Consider the following 17949-nt stretch of genomic DNA (forward strand, 5'->3'; position numbering starts at 1 on the left):
TAAAACCTCTTTATCCCCTAATCTTCCCTGTTCTTATCCGTTGTTCCCAGAAATACAGCATCTGCACTGTGCACATTCTGTTGTCAGTCAGCGGTTTCCTGATGCTTTCACCCCAGCAATGAAAAAGGCAATAAAATTTTAAGCTAATTGCTTTCTATTGCTGCCAGAACACTACCAACATGCTGTTGGATCCTGTCACCATCCTCTCTGCAAATTTGCCATTAGAAACTTTCACTTTACTAATGAGGCTATGTTGGTGGTGGTTGCTTTTTTTGTTGTTTCAGTTTCTTTGTTGATACTATATGTGCATCAACTGCTGGAATGTGAGCAATGGAAGAGGCAGACTGAAAAAGGGATCTCTGAATTTACTTTTAGCCAGACTGTTTTTTGTAGATTTGGAGAACTCTGCACCCATCTCAGGTCAGGCTGTTGTGTTCCCAGACTGTGCACTGAATGCTCCTTTTCAATTAACTTTTCAGCATGAAAATATGCTTCTAAAAGTAGTAGATAATTGAAGTCTAGATCAAATCCTGCATTTGGATGGTATCTCTTGAGAATCATTGTAGGTAGAACAGATATGAAACAGTCCTAAGAACAGAGAGAGGTAAATGAGAAGTAACTGCTTTCTGAAAGGAGAAAAGTGAGATCTCTCATCTTTATCTTTGTACAGTATAAGTATTTTATTTCCTAACCTACTTAGATAATTTGGATCAAGTGCTTGGAAGTATTGTTGAGTCTTGCAGGCAAATGGTCTCACTTGGTCATTCAGTGGCCACACAGTGAAAGGAGGCCCTTCTTTGCTGAAAAGAGGGTCTGAAAACCAGGGACTTTAACAACTCCAGTTAAGCTGCATTTGCATAAGCTAGAAACTGAATTTACATCATCAGCTGCTTCCAAGTACAAGAAGTTATGCTCACAGAAATGAATCTCTTAAAAAAAAGAAAAAAAAAAACATGCTCAAGGATTTCAGTGGAGTGAAACTAACTGTTCACTCTGTCCCCAGCACCTTGTTTTTCTTGCTTTAAAGAGAACTTGGTGGTAGTTCATTCCAAAAACAGCATGGGATAATATGATCCTGTTCCTTAGAGCATATATGTACTTTTAGCTTCTAATTCTGTTGGACATACTTCTGTTGCACTGAAGTTTGCAGTTACTAGTTTCACTATGAGTGTTTCTAGAGTTGTATATCCACCTGGCATAGCCTTACATCTGCCTTTTTGAAGGCATAAGTCATCAGGATATCATTCAGTGCTGCAACCAGCATCCTGCACCAAGTCAAAACAAAACCTTTCATCTGCAAATCAGTGAAATGCTTGAAAAAGACTATGAGACCAGGAGTTGCCAGGTAGAACTTCACCTCTGGGTATGACTGTGGAGGTACAGCAGAAAAGTTCCCAATGGTCATAAATCATCTGGATTTGTTGCCTGCTGCATCAACTGAACAGGCTCAGTGTATAGATACCTGCTTCCTTTCTCCCCCGTCTTGCGGCTGTCTCCTTCCCTTTTACCAGAAGATTGGAACTGAAAAGACTGTTGAATGTAACAGGGTATCAGTGCAGTACCTTTTTATTTTCTTTATTTCTGTATTCTGGACTCTGTTCTGCTAAGGGATTGTTCTTATGTGGCCTGTGTGACAAATCAACATTTTGACTCACTGTCATACCATTTAACAAGGTCTTAGCGATTCTGTGGAAAAATATTTTAATACCCATCGTTCTACATTCAAATAAAGAAAATTGTCCCGTAGTATGTCTCTTATGCTGCAAAGTATTCATCTATGCTGTCAGATTTTGTATGTTGGCTCTTACTTCCATCTTCCTGGTGCTCTGTCTCTTGTGATATGCCATTACCTTCCATATGCACAATGAATGCTTTCACCTGTTACAGAGGACAAGCTAGGTGGGTCTTCCAGTTTGTGCTGGTAGGAAGTCACAGCCTGTGAGGTTAGCCCTGTCTGATCCTGAGGTGTGTTTGCTAATTAGTTGTAGGTGGGACAAGGTTGTGTTTTTTTTCAAGTAGGTTTGCATAACAGTTTTGTTTCCTTAATTGGCTAGTTCAGCGTCTGTCGATGTGAGCACCTGTGATCTGGCTTCCTCCTGTTCAGCTGCATTGATCAGTTGGTGATTAAATTTAACTCTGTTTTGTCTCAGAACACATGCAAGCATAGTTTGGTATATTTATTTGTGTTAATGGATAATTTTTCTAAGTAAATAACCAGTACTCAGCCAGGTGATATTTTCTTACCCCAGAATGCACACAGCTGTTTCACCTGATTTCTTTCCAAGTGTTCATTCATGCACAAGTGAATTTATTATTTCTGGCTAAATGTTGCGTAAATGTTGTTTTCAGTCTCTGGGTTAACAGTTTTTCTCTGCTGTTAGTTTCGTATATTTATACTTTAAGGTCACTTTAGTTAAGGTTTTTCTGGTAGTATACCATTACAGTAATTAACAGTGTTGTTTCCTCTGCATCTTTGGTTCATTTGTTTTAAAGAAATAATTCAGCCACGTCATAGTTCTTTGCAAACAGCATATGAAAATACACGTGCATACATACCTATGTTTATATGACAAGCGTAGAAGCAGTGTCTGTCTTCTTAAAGTGATTTTTCATGTCATGGCACTGCTGAAGTACAGTTGTTTAATACCGTAAACTATATGAACGTGAACTAATGTGAAATTTTTCCTCATTGTGCAATAAGGGCTTATCATTTTTCTGTTCCAGCATACACTGAAAGGTCCAATATGTATATTTTATGAACATTAGCGTTATCATTACATTTTAGAATTAATTAACCTCTTATTTAAACCTACCCTTGTGAATTTGGTCTTGTAGATGTTCCCGTGCATGCTTCAGTGTGATATTGAGATAGTCAGTCTTTGTACATACCAGTTTTTTTGTATGATGCTGTTAAATTATTGGAAGTTTTCTTTTTACATGGTTGGGAAAAGTGCAGGTAAGTTGTTTGACTGGGAAATAGAAATGGACAAGGTTGTTGGAGCAATCCCAGATATGTATACAGACTAAGAGAAGAAGTCACTGAGAGAGCCACCCTACAGAGGAGGACTTGGGGGTCCTGGTGAACAAAAAGCTTGACACAAGCCTGGGCACCCTGAACTAGTCAGTGGCAACCCTGTGCACAGAAGGGGGTTTGGAACTGGATACCTTTAAGATCCTTTCCAACCCAGGCCATTGTATGAATACAAATGCACTTCAAGACATGTAAGAACTCAGTCAGGAACTATGTAGGTGAATGCAGGAGAGGCTATGGGGGGCATGTTGGGATGGATATTTAGTATACTTGGGAATTTTTGGAATTGGATTATATGATTGCATCTAATTTATGATATTGGGCTACAATCTATAAGGCACATTATCAAATTTAAGTGTAATTATAAAGTTGTTTCTTTTCTGCAAATCTGTCTCAGGTTAGCCCTGACATTGTGAATCAGTAACTTAAGAACTGAAAATGGCATTGTGGGAAAAATTGTCTGATTTGTGCAATAAAGTGTAAGAGTCAATCAAATTATCGTTCCATTTGTGTGTGAGTTTGCATGTGACTAAATGAGGATAGCAGAAGTGAGAGGGATTGAGAAATGTATAATAGAAGTGCTAAAGAACCTAGTAAGAAATTTTAATCAGGCTAACAATAAACTTTTAATTCAGTAAAGATGTGAAGAAGAGAGATATAAAACAACTGACAGTATAAATCAGGAGATTTGTATAATCTGTTGTATTTTTCTGCTTTTTTTTCTTGTTAAGTGAAAGAAAATGTTCTGTAAATATGTTGTTCGTCAGTTTCAAATTACTGACCTTCTGCTATCTTCTACTAATTTAATAGGAAAATAATGAAATACTCAGCATATCAGCTTAGTAATGGTTTCTTAAACTCTAGTGCTTCTGTTGGGGTGGACCTCTTCCTGTGATCAGGTAGTTCTGGGACACATTGTCTGTAGAGGTGGTAGATGCCTTGTCCTTAGAGACATTCAAGGCCAGGCTGGGCAGGGCTCTGAGCAACCTGATCTTAGCTGTAAGAGTCCCTGTTCATTGCAGGAGGGTTGGACTAGATGTCCATTAAGGGTCCCTTCCAGCTTAAATGGTTCTACAATTCATCTGCCCACTGTTGTGGGTGTTTTGAGGCCTGTCTCTGAAAGCAAGTTGCTGGAATAGATGAGCCACTGTTCATTGGTACAGTGCTTTCTTTCTTCTCTCTTTTTGTTGTTGTTGTTTTGTTTTGCTTTTTTCCCTTTTCTAGCTAGAACAGTTTGTATGCCAGTGTGCTTGAGTGCTGGCAAACATCAGTCCAGGAGGTTATTGTCTTCCGCTGCAAGTTGACAGCCCTTGGAGCATAGCAGCTGGTTAACAGCACGTAACATAATGACACCTCCACAGCACTCTTAGCTGGGAGGTTTCAAGGAGCACTGGCTCCCTTCCCAGCCTCTGGAAAGCATGTATTCCTCAGGAGAAAATTGTTGCTGAGGTACAGCTGTTTTTCACATAGAGGATGCCTCTGCCTTTTTAAAAGTACTGTATTTTTTCCACTAGTGACGTTTCTTATACATATTTGTAATCTCATATAGATTGAATATGCTGTCACATTCTTCAGTTATTAAGAGATTTCCCAGAAAAGCCAACGTTTCATCCCTGTGCTGGCACTTGTTGATGAGCTTTGGTGTTTTTTTTCCTACCCTATTACAAAACAGTATGTTAGTTCTAACAGCCAGGGTTGTATGCAGTGTGGTCACTACATTCTTTTATTTGCACAGTTTTGAGCAAGCAGTCTTTTGGACGTAGCAAGTAAAAGCACTGCAGGTTGCTTGTTTGTTTGTTTGTTGTGTTATTCTTTTCTTTCTCTTTTGATAAGTTGATTTTGATTAGCAGAAATGTGTGCTCCGCTAACATGCATTGACAAGGGAAAGTAGTGTGATGAAGGGAGCAGAACAGGTTACACCACAATTCCAGATATTTCTTCATATGCTGTGTTTTAATGTACCTGAAGCTGAACGTTATTAGAAAAGCTATTTATCTGATGGTATTAGGTAACAGCCATACTGGAATAGCTCTTTGTTATATATAGCCCCTCATTGTAGGCTAATTCAAACCATGCAGACTTTCTTGCCTTATTTTGAGACTCTGTAACTCAAGGTATTTCTTTGGTGTTCCTGTCCATAGGAATAGTATAACAGCAGTACCTGCTGTTCTTTGTTGCATCAGGGGAAGACCTATGAAAAAAAGTTCATATCTTTGTAATGTTGATTCGTTTTTTTTTTTTTTCTTCTATTTTTTCTTTTTATTTCCTGTTCCCAGCAGATATATGGAGTGATCAGTCATTTCAGACAGACCCAGACTTACCACCTGGATGGAAGAAAATCAATGACATTGCTGGAATCTACTACTGGCACATACCTACGGGAACAACTCAATGGCAACGTCCTGTGTCTGTTCCAACAGATCTTCAGGGCTCACGGAAAGGATCACTCGGGTCCATTACACCATCTCCTACTCCAGAAACTGAGGTAACAAGCTGTCCTGTTATGTGCTGTATACTATTATAAAAAAAAAAAAAGAAAAAAAAAGACATACCTTCTTGAAATGCCTAAGTAAACTTTAGAAAGTGAGGCCTGATGCAATCCCAAAGTGTAGTTTCTTGTTTATAATATATTGTAATTGTGTATTTTCTGAATGTTTTCTAATGGCTACGCCTCATAAAGCATCCTAAACTTTGGATGTGTAGGATAAAATCAAACATCGTATCTCACATAAATAAGTCAGCGTGTGATTGATGTGAGATGACTGCAGTTGTCTAGTATGTGCTGAAGCATTACTCCATTATATGGGTACATAAAATTTCTCTACGTTATAGCTATTTTTTTCCTAGACTGTTTGCAATTGCATCTTCTTTTTGGTTCACCTAGTAGGAGTGGAGTATCACACAAAGATAAATCAAACATTTGAGACGCCAGCTGCTTTACAGGGCAGTTTCTATTAAATAAAAATCAAGTATTCTCAAGTGTAAGCTTCTCAACATCTTGTCAGTACAAAATATCTGCACAAGTAGATCACTGTGTTGCAGTCAGTCTTTAACTAGAAACAGAAAGAAATATGCTCTCTCCTTCTACGTGGGCTCAAAGAGCAATATACGATACTGCCTTTTAAAATAATCCTTGCAGGCACAGCTGAGAAGATTGACTGATGTTATGTATTTCTATGTATAAAATCCAGAGAAAGAAGAGTATGCTTCAAAAATGGAAGCACATTGTTGGTTTTTTTTTTATGTTGAGAAGACTTCTGTGGAATGAACTGCAAACATGATAACAGATTATTTTGAAATGTAATCCTTTTTTGTATTGACTTTTCAGAAGAATGTCTACAGCTTTATGGAATCAATGGAATTCTTTGTACTAGCTTTGATTTTTGTATCAGGCAGTCTTAGGTTATTTTTTTTTTTTTAATGTATTTAGATATGACATTTTTTCTGTTTGTGACTTTATTGATACATGCACCAGAATAACTTAGGTGAAAGGCAGGGACATTCAAGTATGTGTTACAGTTTTGACCCTGAAACTTTTATCCCTTATAGGCTTAAACATGCATATTCTTTTTTATTATTTCAGAAAGATTGCTGCCACATGTTCATAAATACCACTCATAAGGTTGCCAAACTTAACCACACCATTTCAGTTACGGTTCACATCAGTAAAGTGCCTGTTCACCAAACACACTGGAAATTATATCTGAGAGAGGCTCATGGAGAAAGAACACCAGTTGATATCAATCATGTAGAAAATAAGAAAAAAAAAACAAATGCTCTGTATAAATTCCTGCAAATTCTTCCAGTTCAAATTTCTGGATGTGTAAGTGAGGGATATAACTTCAACATTAAGTATTTCTCTTACTCTAGAATATGGACAACATGCGGGCTTCAGTTACGAAGTTGTAGATGTCTTTCATGAGCATCCAGAAATCAGTTGGGTTAGTAAACTGTTGAAGGAGAATGCATATATTCTTTTGAATTATTTTTCTACCTTTAAAAATGTCTTCACAATGAAAATGTTAGACCTGCTAGTAATGTGGCATATGTACCTTTAATCTTTTATAATTTTTCTTGCTTTAAACAGAGAATAGTTGTAGCAGCACAGTTATTAGTACAGAGTGGATGTAGAAAATAAGACACTTAAGAGCTATTCTAAAATGCCATATATGTGAGTATGTGATAACTCACTTTAAACTCATTTAGATTTTGATGTGGACATGCTAATGCTTTCAAGAATTTGATCCAGTCAAGCATGTATCTGTGTCAGGATCAATACAATATTCTGTAGCTTAAAAGATTATACAGGAAATAAACAAGATCCTGATGCTTATATTAATATGCTAATATTATATGTCAATTTTAATTGTAGATATAAACTGAGGAATTCATCTCTTGAGGGTTTCTTCATTCATTGATAAGCTTTTAACATGCCATTACTTAAATAAGTGATTTTTTTACTGTCATTCCTAAGATAGTGCTCCAATAAAATACCAACAGATTGATAGAATTAATCTGGAAATCTGTGTCAGTCAATCTGACACAGAAGATGTGGAATTTGATCTAGAATGAAGCTCCCAAATGCTGCTATTGGCAGCAGTGCTTGTGGTGGACAGGTTCCAGCTTGAGGTTGGAGCACGTGTGTACTGCTGGTTCCTATAGAGCTGTTCAGAAGCCCATACTCTAAGCTAATCTGGTTTGGAAGAGCTGCCTTAGTTCATTCCCATGGGCTGGAATTTATATGTTTTTCTTCTGAAAAGCTTTTACATGAATGAAAATGCAGTCTAGGATTGAAGATTGGCATGGGTAGCATTTCTTATTTGTCCCCATAGGCTTGTGTGACTCCATAACAATTCTTTTATCTCTTTTGTTTGGTGAAGAAGCATCAACTGCTAGTCTTGAGTTTATTTGGGCTATTCCAGCTTTTAGGTTTGCCAAATAAACATTTAGAAACTTTTTTGTTTTGTTTTGTTACCACAGTAATGCTGTTTTTACCTTTTGTCTCGTTCCTTCTGTCTTAATTTATCTGTTATTTATTTATTTATTTTAGCTTTGTGTCCCTGTCTCTTAAATGATGTGGCATACAGAAACTGTTTCACTTTGTAGAATGTGGCTCACAGCTGAGGGCAGTCAACAAAGATAGCCAGTTTTATTCCATGCCTGGTTGTAGGTGCTTAGCATGAGGAACAACAGTTACTTAGTGTTGAACAGCGAGTTAGGAGAATATGAGTATGGAGAAATGGTGCTGTAATGCATACAAATGGCACAAGTGGCTTTAAAAAAGCAAAACACACAAATGTGTTAGTCTTGCACAGGCTGCAGGACAATTTTGCTTTTCAAAGTAATCTGTAAATTTCAATCCAAACCAATTACAGGTTACACATTGTGTAAAAATTCTACACATTTAGCAGAAATGCTAATAAACACTAAATATGGGTAACCTGGAGCATTCCTTCCCTTTCTACTCCAGCAAAAACACAAAAATGTATTTTGTTTTTGGGCAAGTGGTTTAAGTTCACTTAGTTTTAGTTGGCTTTTTTTCTTCTCTGCATTGATGGATTACTTCCTCTGTAAATCCTTGTGTTTTGTATGATCTCTTCCAAATTTTAGAGAAATTACTGCCTTTTTCCCATTTCCTGTATAGAGAGAAGGGGCTTAACTTTCAATAAGAACTTCTTTGAGGTCCCAGTAGAATGCTTTGATGGTAGTTGTCTTCTTAAAGTCTGATTCATCAAAGACCTGGATCACCTTTAGGCGCTCTTCTGTAGGTAACATAACTGCCAACAGCTAATAATTAAAAAATTTCTTTAGTAGGAAAAGCTGATGACTATTAATTAAGTCAGAGTCATGTTTGGGAGGAGTTAGTAATGGAAGTTGTTTTTCACCAATAATTGGTCTAGGAGAGATTTCCTGAGAACACTTCTGAGATGTGAGATCCATACTGTGAATTAACGTATTGGGTACTTGGGTGCTGCTTGGCCTCAGTGCAGAGCTCATCTTGTGGGGGGGGGGGGCTGTTAACTATGGGAATTCTTGAGGATTTGGGGAACTACAAAGAAGTGGTTTCCTCATAGGGAAGGGGAGGGACAACTCCAAAATTAGTTGTTTCTCCCAGGCTTTGCAGAGAAGGATGAAACTCAGATTGTCATGGTGTTAAATGCACTACTACTTTCTCAATTGCATCGAATGCCTTCAAAGCTTTTAGAAAGTTAAGTGGAAAATGAGAGAGTGAATGGTTTGTTTTGTTTTCTTTAAAAAAAAAAAAAAAAAAAAGAAAAGAAAAAAATGCTCCTAGATTTTGCAAATGCACTTTCTCAGCAAAAAATGTCTGCACTCCTTATTGACCCTCCTTCCCTTCACTCTGTTTCTCATGCTTTTTCCCTATGAAGTATTTGATCTTTACCTTGTGTGTATCTTCTCCTTGTATATATCATCGTGTCGCAGTATTTCTAGTTCCAGTAGTATTAGTCTATTAACAAATGTGCCAGTCAAATGGAAATCCTTATGTTTCCCCTTAACTGCTGTTTATCAGGCTGTGGCCAACATTCATATTCAGATTTATTTTGCTTGCTTTTAAGATCATAGTTAAATAATAATTTCATTGTTTGTTCCTGATTTATATTAACTTTCGTTGTTTCAATCATTTGTTTTGGTAAGTAACTGTTAGAAGCATGTATTCTTTTCCCTTTCCTCCAAATGCCATGGTATTGTAATTATCTGAAGTTTGAGGTGATCTGTTCCCTAACCCATCTTGTAAATATCAATGCTAACAACAGTGTCTTGTGTTTTTTTTTTCTTTTTCTTTTTTCTTTTTTTTTTTTTTTTTTGTCAATGTGCTTCTTCCTGTGTGAATAATTATGTGTCTAGAAACAGCCATGGAGTGATTTTGCTGTACTGAATGGGGGAAAGATTAATAGTGACATTTGGAAGGCAAGTATATTGTCAGATTTTAGAGTCTTTAATATTATTACCCTTGGTTTTTTGCATGGCAATGGCTGTTTTTTCCCCTTTTATTTTTCTCCATGAATGTCATTCATAACAGGCCGAAGTGAATGGGGGTATTGCTAGGGATGTGTAGCTCACAAACATGCTGCCTTTTCTGATCTTTCCACTTGGAATGGACTCAGTCTAAACTTGCAGGGCAAATGCCATGACATAACAAATAAGATGCCTGCACTGAATGAAATGCAGCTTGAGAATATATATGCATGCCTCTTTTCAACTTCAGCCAGAAGTACTGTTGCTTCTTTGCAGGGAGGATTTGATTTCCCTTTGAAATATGAAATAACATGCTGGTGTCCTTACTACTACACTGACCAAACTACCTTTATGTCTAGGACCTGCATGCAGCCACTGTGAACCCAGACCCAAGTCTGAAAGAATTTGAAGGAGCAACATTGCGCTATGCCTCCTTGAAGCTCAGGTACAGTTACTTCAGAAATCCCCGTAGAGTAACTACTTTCATATGGTGCTTTGCTTAACTTTTACCTTATTTTTAAGTTGATTTTTGTTTGTTTTTTCTCTAACAGAAATGCTCCACAATCTGATGATGATGATTCTTGTAGCATCAATAGTGATCCAGAAGCCAAGGTCGGTAAGAAAATGCACTATGAGATAACAATTAAAAATTTGCAGCTGTGAACATAATGCAAGCTGCAGAATGTCTCCTAGGCCATGAAGTTTAATATACTCCTTTTGGCACAATGTAGATTGACCATGGAAGCCTTATTCTTTCAAAGGAATTTGCAGTTTAAAGTTTTATTCAATTTGGTCAGGAAAGTGTGACTGAGAGCCAAGAAATTGTGTGTTAACACTGAAGAGTATACTGTCTAGTGGTAAAAACTGACCTTTTGCACAAACAAGCAAGTTTTCTGTCCTAAGTAAGAAAGGGGGTTGTTGTTTGTCATGGCTAGATAGCTTCCTGGGACTTTCAGTGATGGCAGTGGCTCTTCATTATTAAGTTTATCCCCTCTTTAAATACTCCTTGTTTATGTGACTGCTTCAACTCTCAACTACTAATAATGAAGCTGCTTTTTAGAAAAAGGAACTTTGTATATTAGAGAACAGGGAATGCAGTCTAGTTTGAGGATAAAATTTATAGGTAAAAATGAGACTACTATGTGAAGAAGCACCAGAAGTAAATCAGGGCTGTCAGTGATGTAATCTAAACTTTATGAGAAGGAAGCAGCAGGAGGTTTTGAAAGCTTGTGCACATGTCTCCGGATTGGTCTTGTTGATGGTTTGGCCATGTGCTTGCATCCATTTTTAAGAACGTATGCGAATCTCTATAATTGGAAATCCAACTAGTTTAAATGAGTGCCTTTGCTGTGCCATACACCTGCAGTGACTGACAGGAGCAGAAGCTACTTACTGCAGAAAGACAGTATGTAACAGATTTAATAATTATAGTAGCATTAACGGTGTATGTTAGGATAGAAAACAGACTGATCAGGGTACTTAAACGTCTTTGTCGTCTTGATTATTTGGCTTGTGATGTTTAAATCAGATGTAAATAAGTTTGGTTCACTTGGCAGGCTGGTAGTTAAAAAGCAAGGCTTCAGCTGCTCTCATTATGACAGGCACAGTAAATGGAGTGGGGGAGTGATGAGCATTAGGTACCAGTCTTCAGAAAGCTGTTCCTTTTAAATGTCTTACAGTGTGGAAAGCATTTGCAAGTAGCTGGTATTTTGGTACATCTGATTCTTTACTGGATGATTAGCACTGGGGAGGATGAGGAGTCCTTCTTGTGTGGAGAATTATGGAAGCATTTGTGTGGACAAGCAGTACTGGCCATTGTCTTCCTCCCTGTCTGGCTAGATATTCAACTACACAATTTATGGAACTGATACCCACCCAGTATCAGTGAAATGAGATGAAGCTTGTCCACAACAACTGGCTTTGCTTCTCCTGTGTAGGCCAAACCATGCTGCTGATGCTTAAATAAGTAGTTCTAGCTGAGCTCTAAAGTTTCTACTGTAGTGGCTGAAAGAAACAGGACAAGAAATAGAGAAGGAATTATACATGTATTTTATGTTTATTGCATCCCTTGAGCACTAATGTGCCATCTATCACTGCCTGATGGGGCTGTTGTGTAGGGGCAGCAATGCCCAGGCCTGTGGTAAAGCTCAGCAGGTTGGGCCTTACTTTGCAGCTTCAGGTCAGAGCAGCTTCATGCTGAGGTCAGAGCTTCCAGCTGCCTTATGGCTGTACCTTGCAGGGATGGGAAATGGGTCTGGAAACACAAGGAAAATACCTCTGGAAAAAAGCATGGAAAGGCGGATGTGGTAGGTGGGTTCCTTGCTAGCCCATTTTATCTAAGTTATTGTGAGAGTGAAAGAAGCATAATAGGATTTAAAGTGACTTTTAGATAAATCAGATTTATGGCTTCTTCAGCCTCTCAGACACATCACTTGCCATCACTGCATTGGATTGAAGCTTGCTTCTGCACGACAGCAAGCACAGCCTCAGAGAAGGAAGCTTTGTAACATATTAAACTCTGTTAGAAGAATTTGTCAAAATGGACTTCGTTAGAGAGATGCTAGGGATTTTGAATCTTTTTAAGCCTATTCACAGCAGTGGCCAGTACATTTAAAGGAAAATAAAATTAAAAATGTCTTTAGTTGTGCAGAGCAATGCCATCTTTCAGTAAAGGAAACTGTGCCACCATGTGGAAGTCTCCAGTAGTTCCCTTCCCCAGAGGTTGTCTACTTCTGTAAGGATTGTAGCATTGTAAACAAGTCAATTTTGGGAAAAGTGTGTAATAGAATTCATGTAGTTCCTGTAAGAAAAGTTATTTACTCAGCAATGAAGTTAAGTATTGAAAATTATCAGCAAGCAGTAGATATATTTCAATATACTGTGTTCCAGATATAGCTCCGAACTCCACATCCTTGTCAGGTTGGTACAGGTTTTCTGCACAGGTCTGTAAAATGGATGGGAAAGGGGAAGAAAGAGGAGGATGATTAGATTGAGCTTTTCAATTTCAGTGATTTATTTTTGTAGGAATTTCTTGAAGAGATGGCTCATGCTTGACAGGGATACTAATTCTGCATGTGAAACGTGCACAACTGGAAATGAGTTTTGAATTGGTGCTTCCCAGGAGACAGATCATAAATTTCCTGGTTAATTTATAGAGAAACCTGTGCATTCCTAATTGAGTTTCAAGGAAGGTAAAAAAAAAAAAAAGCTTTTACCAATTCTGGACTATAAACTCCTCTGGACTATGTCTTTTTACACTATTTACTGTACAATATGGTGGCTATGTGTAAAAGTAGAGGAAGATGCTAAAATTTTTCGCTGTGTTTGTGCAAAGAAACCAAACCTCTTGGGAAATCTGTTTCTATCCCTAGGGATGTGATGATAAATAGAGGTGTCATGCAACTTAGTTTCTTCTAAATCTATACAGAATCAGCCTGTTTGACTGGACACTTGAACCTGCCTTTATTCATGCCATTTAAATGTGGTTTTCTTCTTAGACTTAATGGAGTCCTGTATGGATTTTACAATTTCCTGTCCCCATAAGAGCTTGTTCAGCAGGGCACTACTTTCCAACCTTGCCACGTTAGAGCAGCTATATACTGATATCTAAGAATTATGAGCTGATGTACTAGGCAATTGCTTCAAAAGTCTCCTTTCTAATTTTAAAACCAGTAAATGTTCGGGATCTCAGAAGAAAGGAGAAAAGAGATTTATAAATTTTATATAGGTACAAGATGCTGCTAGCAGGTACTTGAATGTGATGACTTACCTGTAAGTGAATGGAAAGAAGCTGAAGACATGGAAAGTGATGAATGTGGTGATGAACTGTTAAGCATACTTTGGTGTTTTGAGTGATGGTGAGGGATGAGAAGCTGACTTACTGTTGTCATGAATGTGGCCTGTAAATAGCACTATTTAAATAATTTTTACAAAATACTAAGTGGCTCCCGAAGAGTGTTGCTTCTCTTGTTGTGAAGGTGTGTGTTGTGTCTTCCAGAATGATCCCACTTCTGCTTGTTCCTTACCTTCTCCAGTAGCAAATATCCTGGCTAGACTCAGGGCCACTAGCAAATAATCAGTGTGTCCCCATGATGATGGAGGTGAGTTGGAGATGAGTCAGATTTCTGATGCAAGTGAAGACCTAACCAGAGCCAAGTAGATTTTCTCATATGTAGTAATTACAAGAAATGACTTCCATGTTAAAGTGCATAATCCCATTCAAGGTGCCAATAGGAAGTAGTCAACTCTTATCCAGTAGTTTCACAGTCCACCTTGTACTGCATATAATCTTCTCATGAGCATACGAAGCTCTACAGAAAGCTTTAGTTGAGTCCATCTTAATTAAAATCTGAGGTTGCTGCTTTCTTAAAAGGTGGATGCCTGTTTCTCAGACTATTTTAGCAGTTTTGTGTTTTCTGGCTTTTAACGTTTGATCAGGTTTGTTACTTTGAGTTTTTTCCAGTATTATGTAGAACAGATCTAAAATGTCCATCCATTGGGGTGCATTAAAAACAGTGTGGCCAGCAGATCAAGGGAGGTGATCCTTCCCCTCTACTCTTCCCTGGTGAGGACACATTTAGAATACTGCATCCAGTTCTGGGCTCCTTAATTCAAAAAGGACAGGGATCTCCTAGAAGGATTCCAGCAGAAGGCCACAGAGTTGATAAAGGGCCTGAAGCATCTCCCATATGAGGGAAGGCTGTGTATTGTGGGTCTGTTCAACCTGAGGAAAAGAAGACCTTGGGAGGGATCTGATTAATGTTAATAAATATCTGAAGGAAGGTGGAAGGCAAATGGATTAGGCCAGGATCTTCTTGGTGGTGTATAGTGACAGGACAAGGAGCAACGGCCTAAGTCTTGAACATAGGAAGAAGTGTGACAGAGCATTGGAACAGGTTGCCCAGAGAGGTTGTGGAGTCTCCTTCTGTGGAGATATTCAAGACCTGCCTGGATGCCTACCTGTGTGACATGTTGTAGGGTTTGTGCTTCAGCAAGGGAGTTGTACTCAGTGATCTCTTGAGGTACCTTCCAAATAATCTTGCTAGTAGCTGGAAGTTTCTTGTGGAGAGCAGAGTTATATATTTTGGGGATTAGCCCCAGGAGTTCTTACAAAGTTCTTTCAAGACAAAACTTCAGCCAGTAGAGCACCTGAATGCAACTTAAGAAGCACCACTTTTAATATTGATGGAATAGCATGGAAAACGTTATGTTCAATGCACATGGATCTTCCTTAATCAATGTTCATGAGTATTTTAAAATAGAGGAAATAGAATACAAGTTAAGTAGTTTCAAAAATATGTTTCCGTTTGCTATTTGCTTATTATAGACTCCTAGGAGGTTGCATGATAATTTGGAAATGTTTTAAGTAAATAAAATCAACATGAACATTTCATGGAAATTGGAAGAGGTTTAGGGGTCGTGGTTTTCCCTTTGTTTCTTTCAATTGAAAAGGTGCCCTTAGCTACCTCCCCTTCTCACCTTTCAGGCAGTCATTTCAGAAGCTTTTGGAACTGAATTAAAACAGATTTTCTGTTTGAAACATCAGTGAATAGTTGAAGAGAGGTCAGTCTCAGCAGTCATTGTAGTAAAGCAGAAGTTTATCCATCTTTCCATCATTGCAACCTCTCAGTAGCAAAGGTGAGCAATGAGGACAGCGATTCCTAAGCTGGTTGTTTGCTTCTGAATTTGGCTGCCTGCCATGAGCAGCATTAAGGCATGCTCCCAGCTGTAGACATGCTGCAGATAAATGATGCAGGTGTGCTAAAGCATTCTGCTTCACAAGCGGTTTTAGAAACAGCAGACAGAAGCACTAAAATACATCACTTCAACTTTTTTTTTTTAATACCTTTTCATTTTGAATATTAGATGTTTTGAAGAATGTCTGTGTATTCGTTCTTTCACCATGATTGGCACACTTTACTACTGGTATCTTCTGTGTCATTAGATGATGCTGTAAGTAATCATGTTATGGTGTGATGTATATACTAACACAGATTTCCACCTATATGATATTTTTTCTACCTTGTCTCTAAATGTAGTCTTGCTTATAAATAATCAAATACAAAGATTAGTGCAAGAAAGAGGAAGAAATAGAGAGCAACTGACTTTTTGGTGATATACATAGCTACAGTAGGTTTATCTGTTACAGTATATGCATAAAATAAATATCTGGAGTAATATATTTTAATTTCTTGAGCTCTTCAAGGTGCTGTGGTATGTTACATGTCCTTCTCTCCCAGAAATCCCATGTATCTCTGGGTTCTAATTAGACGTGAGCCTGTTCTGGTGGATCAGAACACGGGTGACTGAGCAGCAGGAGAAATGTGTAGGGAAAGATTTCCTTGAAACCCTTCTCAGAAAAATGTATTGAAAAAATATTCTTTGTGGAAAAGAAAATGGAAGGTGCTTTAAAATTTACTGTAAATCTCTAGGTTTGTGAACCATCAATAACATCTTGAATTTTGGGATATTATTGGTATTTTATTATTTAAGATATATTGTACAGAAGGGTTATATCAGGCTGCCGCATTTCTATAGGACTGGGGAAAAAATGATGAAATATAAGCATCCTTTTGTCTCAGGTCATGCTTTTCCATTGAAGGTATGGCCTAAGTGCTGTGGGTTGTGTGTGTGGCAGAGGTTACGTGGGCATGCAGCGCAGGCTGGCTGGGGCTTCCTGCCTTCTCCTAGCAGAACTGCTGCCAGGTCACGGTGTTTCTTACTTCTTATTTTTAATTAATCGTAGTTTATTCAGTACTATGCAGTGCAGAACTGAATAAGCTCTTTCTGGGCTAGCAGTACTTTGTGTATGACTTACAAAAGATGTCCTTGAGTGCAGACATGAAGTGGGAGCAGAAGCTTTCTCCATCATATTCACATCCCACAAGTGGAATGCTCCTCATGCTGTTCTGCAGATCGATAGATTCAGCGTGAGGGAAGCTCCCAGTTTAGCTCAGCCTATGCTGCTATTGCTGGCCTCTTTGCTAATACACTGCTGAAGTAATCACAGCTTGCAGCCCTTCATACTCCCACTGGAGACTGATTATTTTACCTCTGAAGCAATATATAGCCTCTGTCAGCTCCAGCTTTAGAGCAGGCTGTTGGCTGTGATCTGCCTCTTGAATCTGTTCATCATGTTACTGCTACAAAATGAACTGATCAGAAGATATTTTTGTGTTTATCTTCAATTATTCATATTAACTTGCCAGTTCCAAGTGGCTCAGAGAAGCAGCCTAGGCTAGCCTGTGATGTCACAAAGTTTATCATTCTGTTGCCTAGATTTTTGAATGAAAAAATGCAGTGTGTATTGATGTATGTATGTGTTCATGTATGTTATGCATATACATGATATATGTTGCATATACACAGTTTAAAAACAGCATGATAAAACCTTGGTGGTTATTTGTCTACTGTGAAAGCTGGATTTATGGAGAAAGTTAATTTAAGAACAAATTAAAATGGAACATGATGTTGAATGACAGAGCAATGTTTAGGTAGCTCCAATACGCACATTTATTTTGGTACTAGTTTTAAGTTACACTGTAAAGGAACAGAGGTCTTCAGTGCCAATATTTATTGCATTTCAGCAAAGAAAGAAAGGAGCAGAAGGTAACAGTTATCACTTAAGAGCATTAAAAACATGAGATACACATTGCATGGTGATACCATGTCAATCTTCATCAGGTGTGCAACATTCCATAGCTCTGTAGTGCTGCAATTGGACGCAGTCGGACAGTGAATGGGGCCTCAGGCATGGGAGGCCACCAGGGCTTGTGACTCAAGGTTTATGAACTTGGGATTCATGTTCATTTGAGTCTCTTTCAAAGGATGGAATGGATCAGAAGTGATCTAACTCACTGACTTTGGATGCTGTCATAATTGCTGCAAAAAACAAACAAACAAACCCAAACAACTCTTTAAAATGTTGTTTCTCCAGAGAC

The 17949-nt window shown here is 38.1% G+C and overlaps 1 protein-coding gene across 10 annotated transcripts in view; it reads left to right on the forward strand.

Moving 5' to 3' along the window:
• APBB2 (amyloid beta precursor protein binding family B member 2) overlaps positions 1-17949 on the forward strand; it is a 149645-nt gene that overhangs the window by 84691 nt on the left and 47005 nt on the right. For 6 of the 10 annotated variants that reach the window (XM_065737114.1, XM_065737116.1, XM_065737115.1 and 3 more), the window contains 4 exons: positions 5308-5516; positions 9899-9961; positions 10369-10454; positions 10561-10621. In XM_065737114.1, the coding sequence (XP_065593186.1) occupies positions 5308-5516; positions 9899-9961; positions 10369-10454; positions 10561-10621 (419 nt within the window). The remainder of the gene's footprint in view (positions 1-5307; positions 5517-9898; positions 9962-10368; positions 10455-10560; positions 10622-17949) is intronic. The other 4 variants (XM_065737120.1, XM_065737122.1, XM_065737119.1 and 1 more) reach the window with 3 other exon arrangements.

The sequence above is a fragment of the Cyrtonyx montezumae genome, unplaced genomic scaffold (genome assembly GCF_038088225.1).
Source record: "Cyrtonyx montezumae isolate F1298 unplaced genomic scaffold, pur_monq_1.0 scaffold_2, whole genome shotgun sequence".
In the NCBI taxonomy this organism is placed as follows: Eukaryota; Metazoa; Chordata; class Aves; order Galliformes; family Odontophoridae; genus Cyrtonyx; species Cyrtonyx montezumae.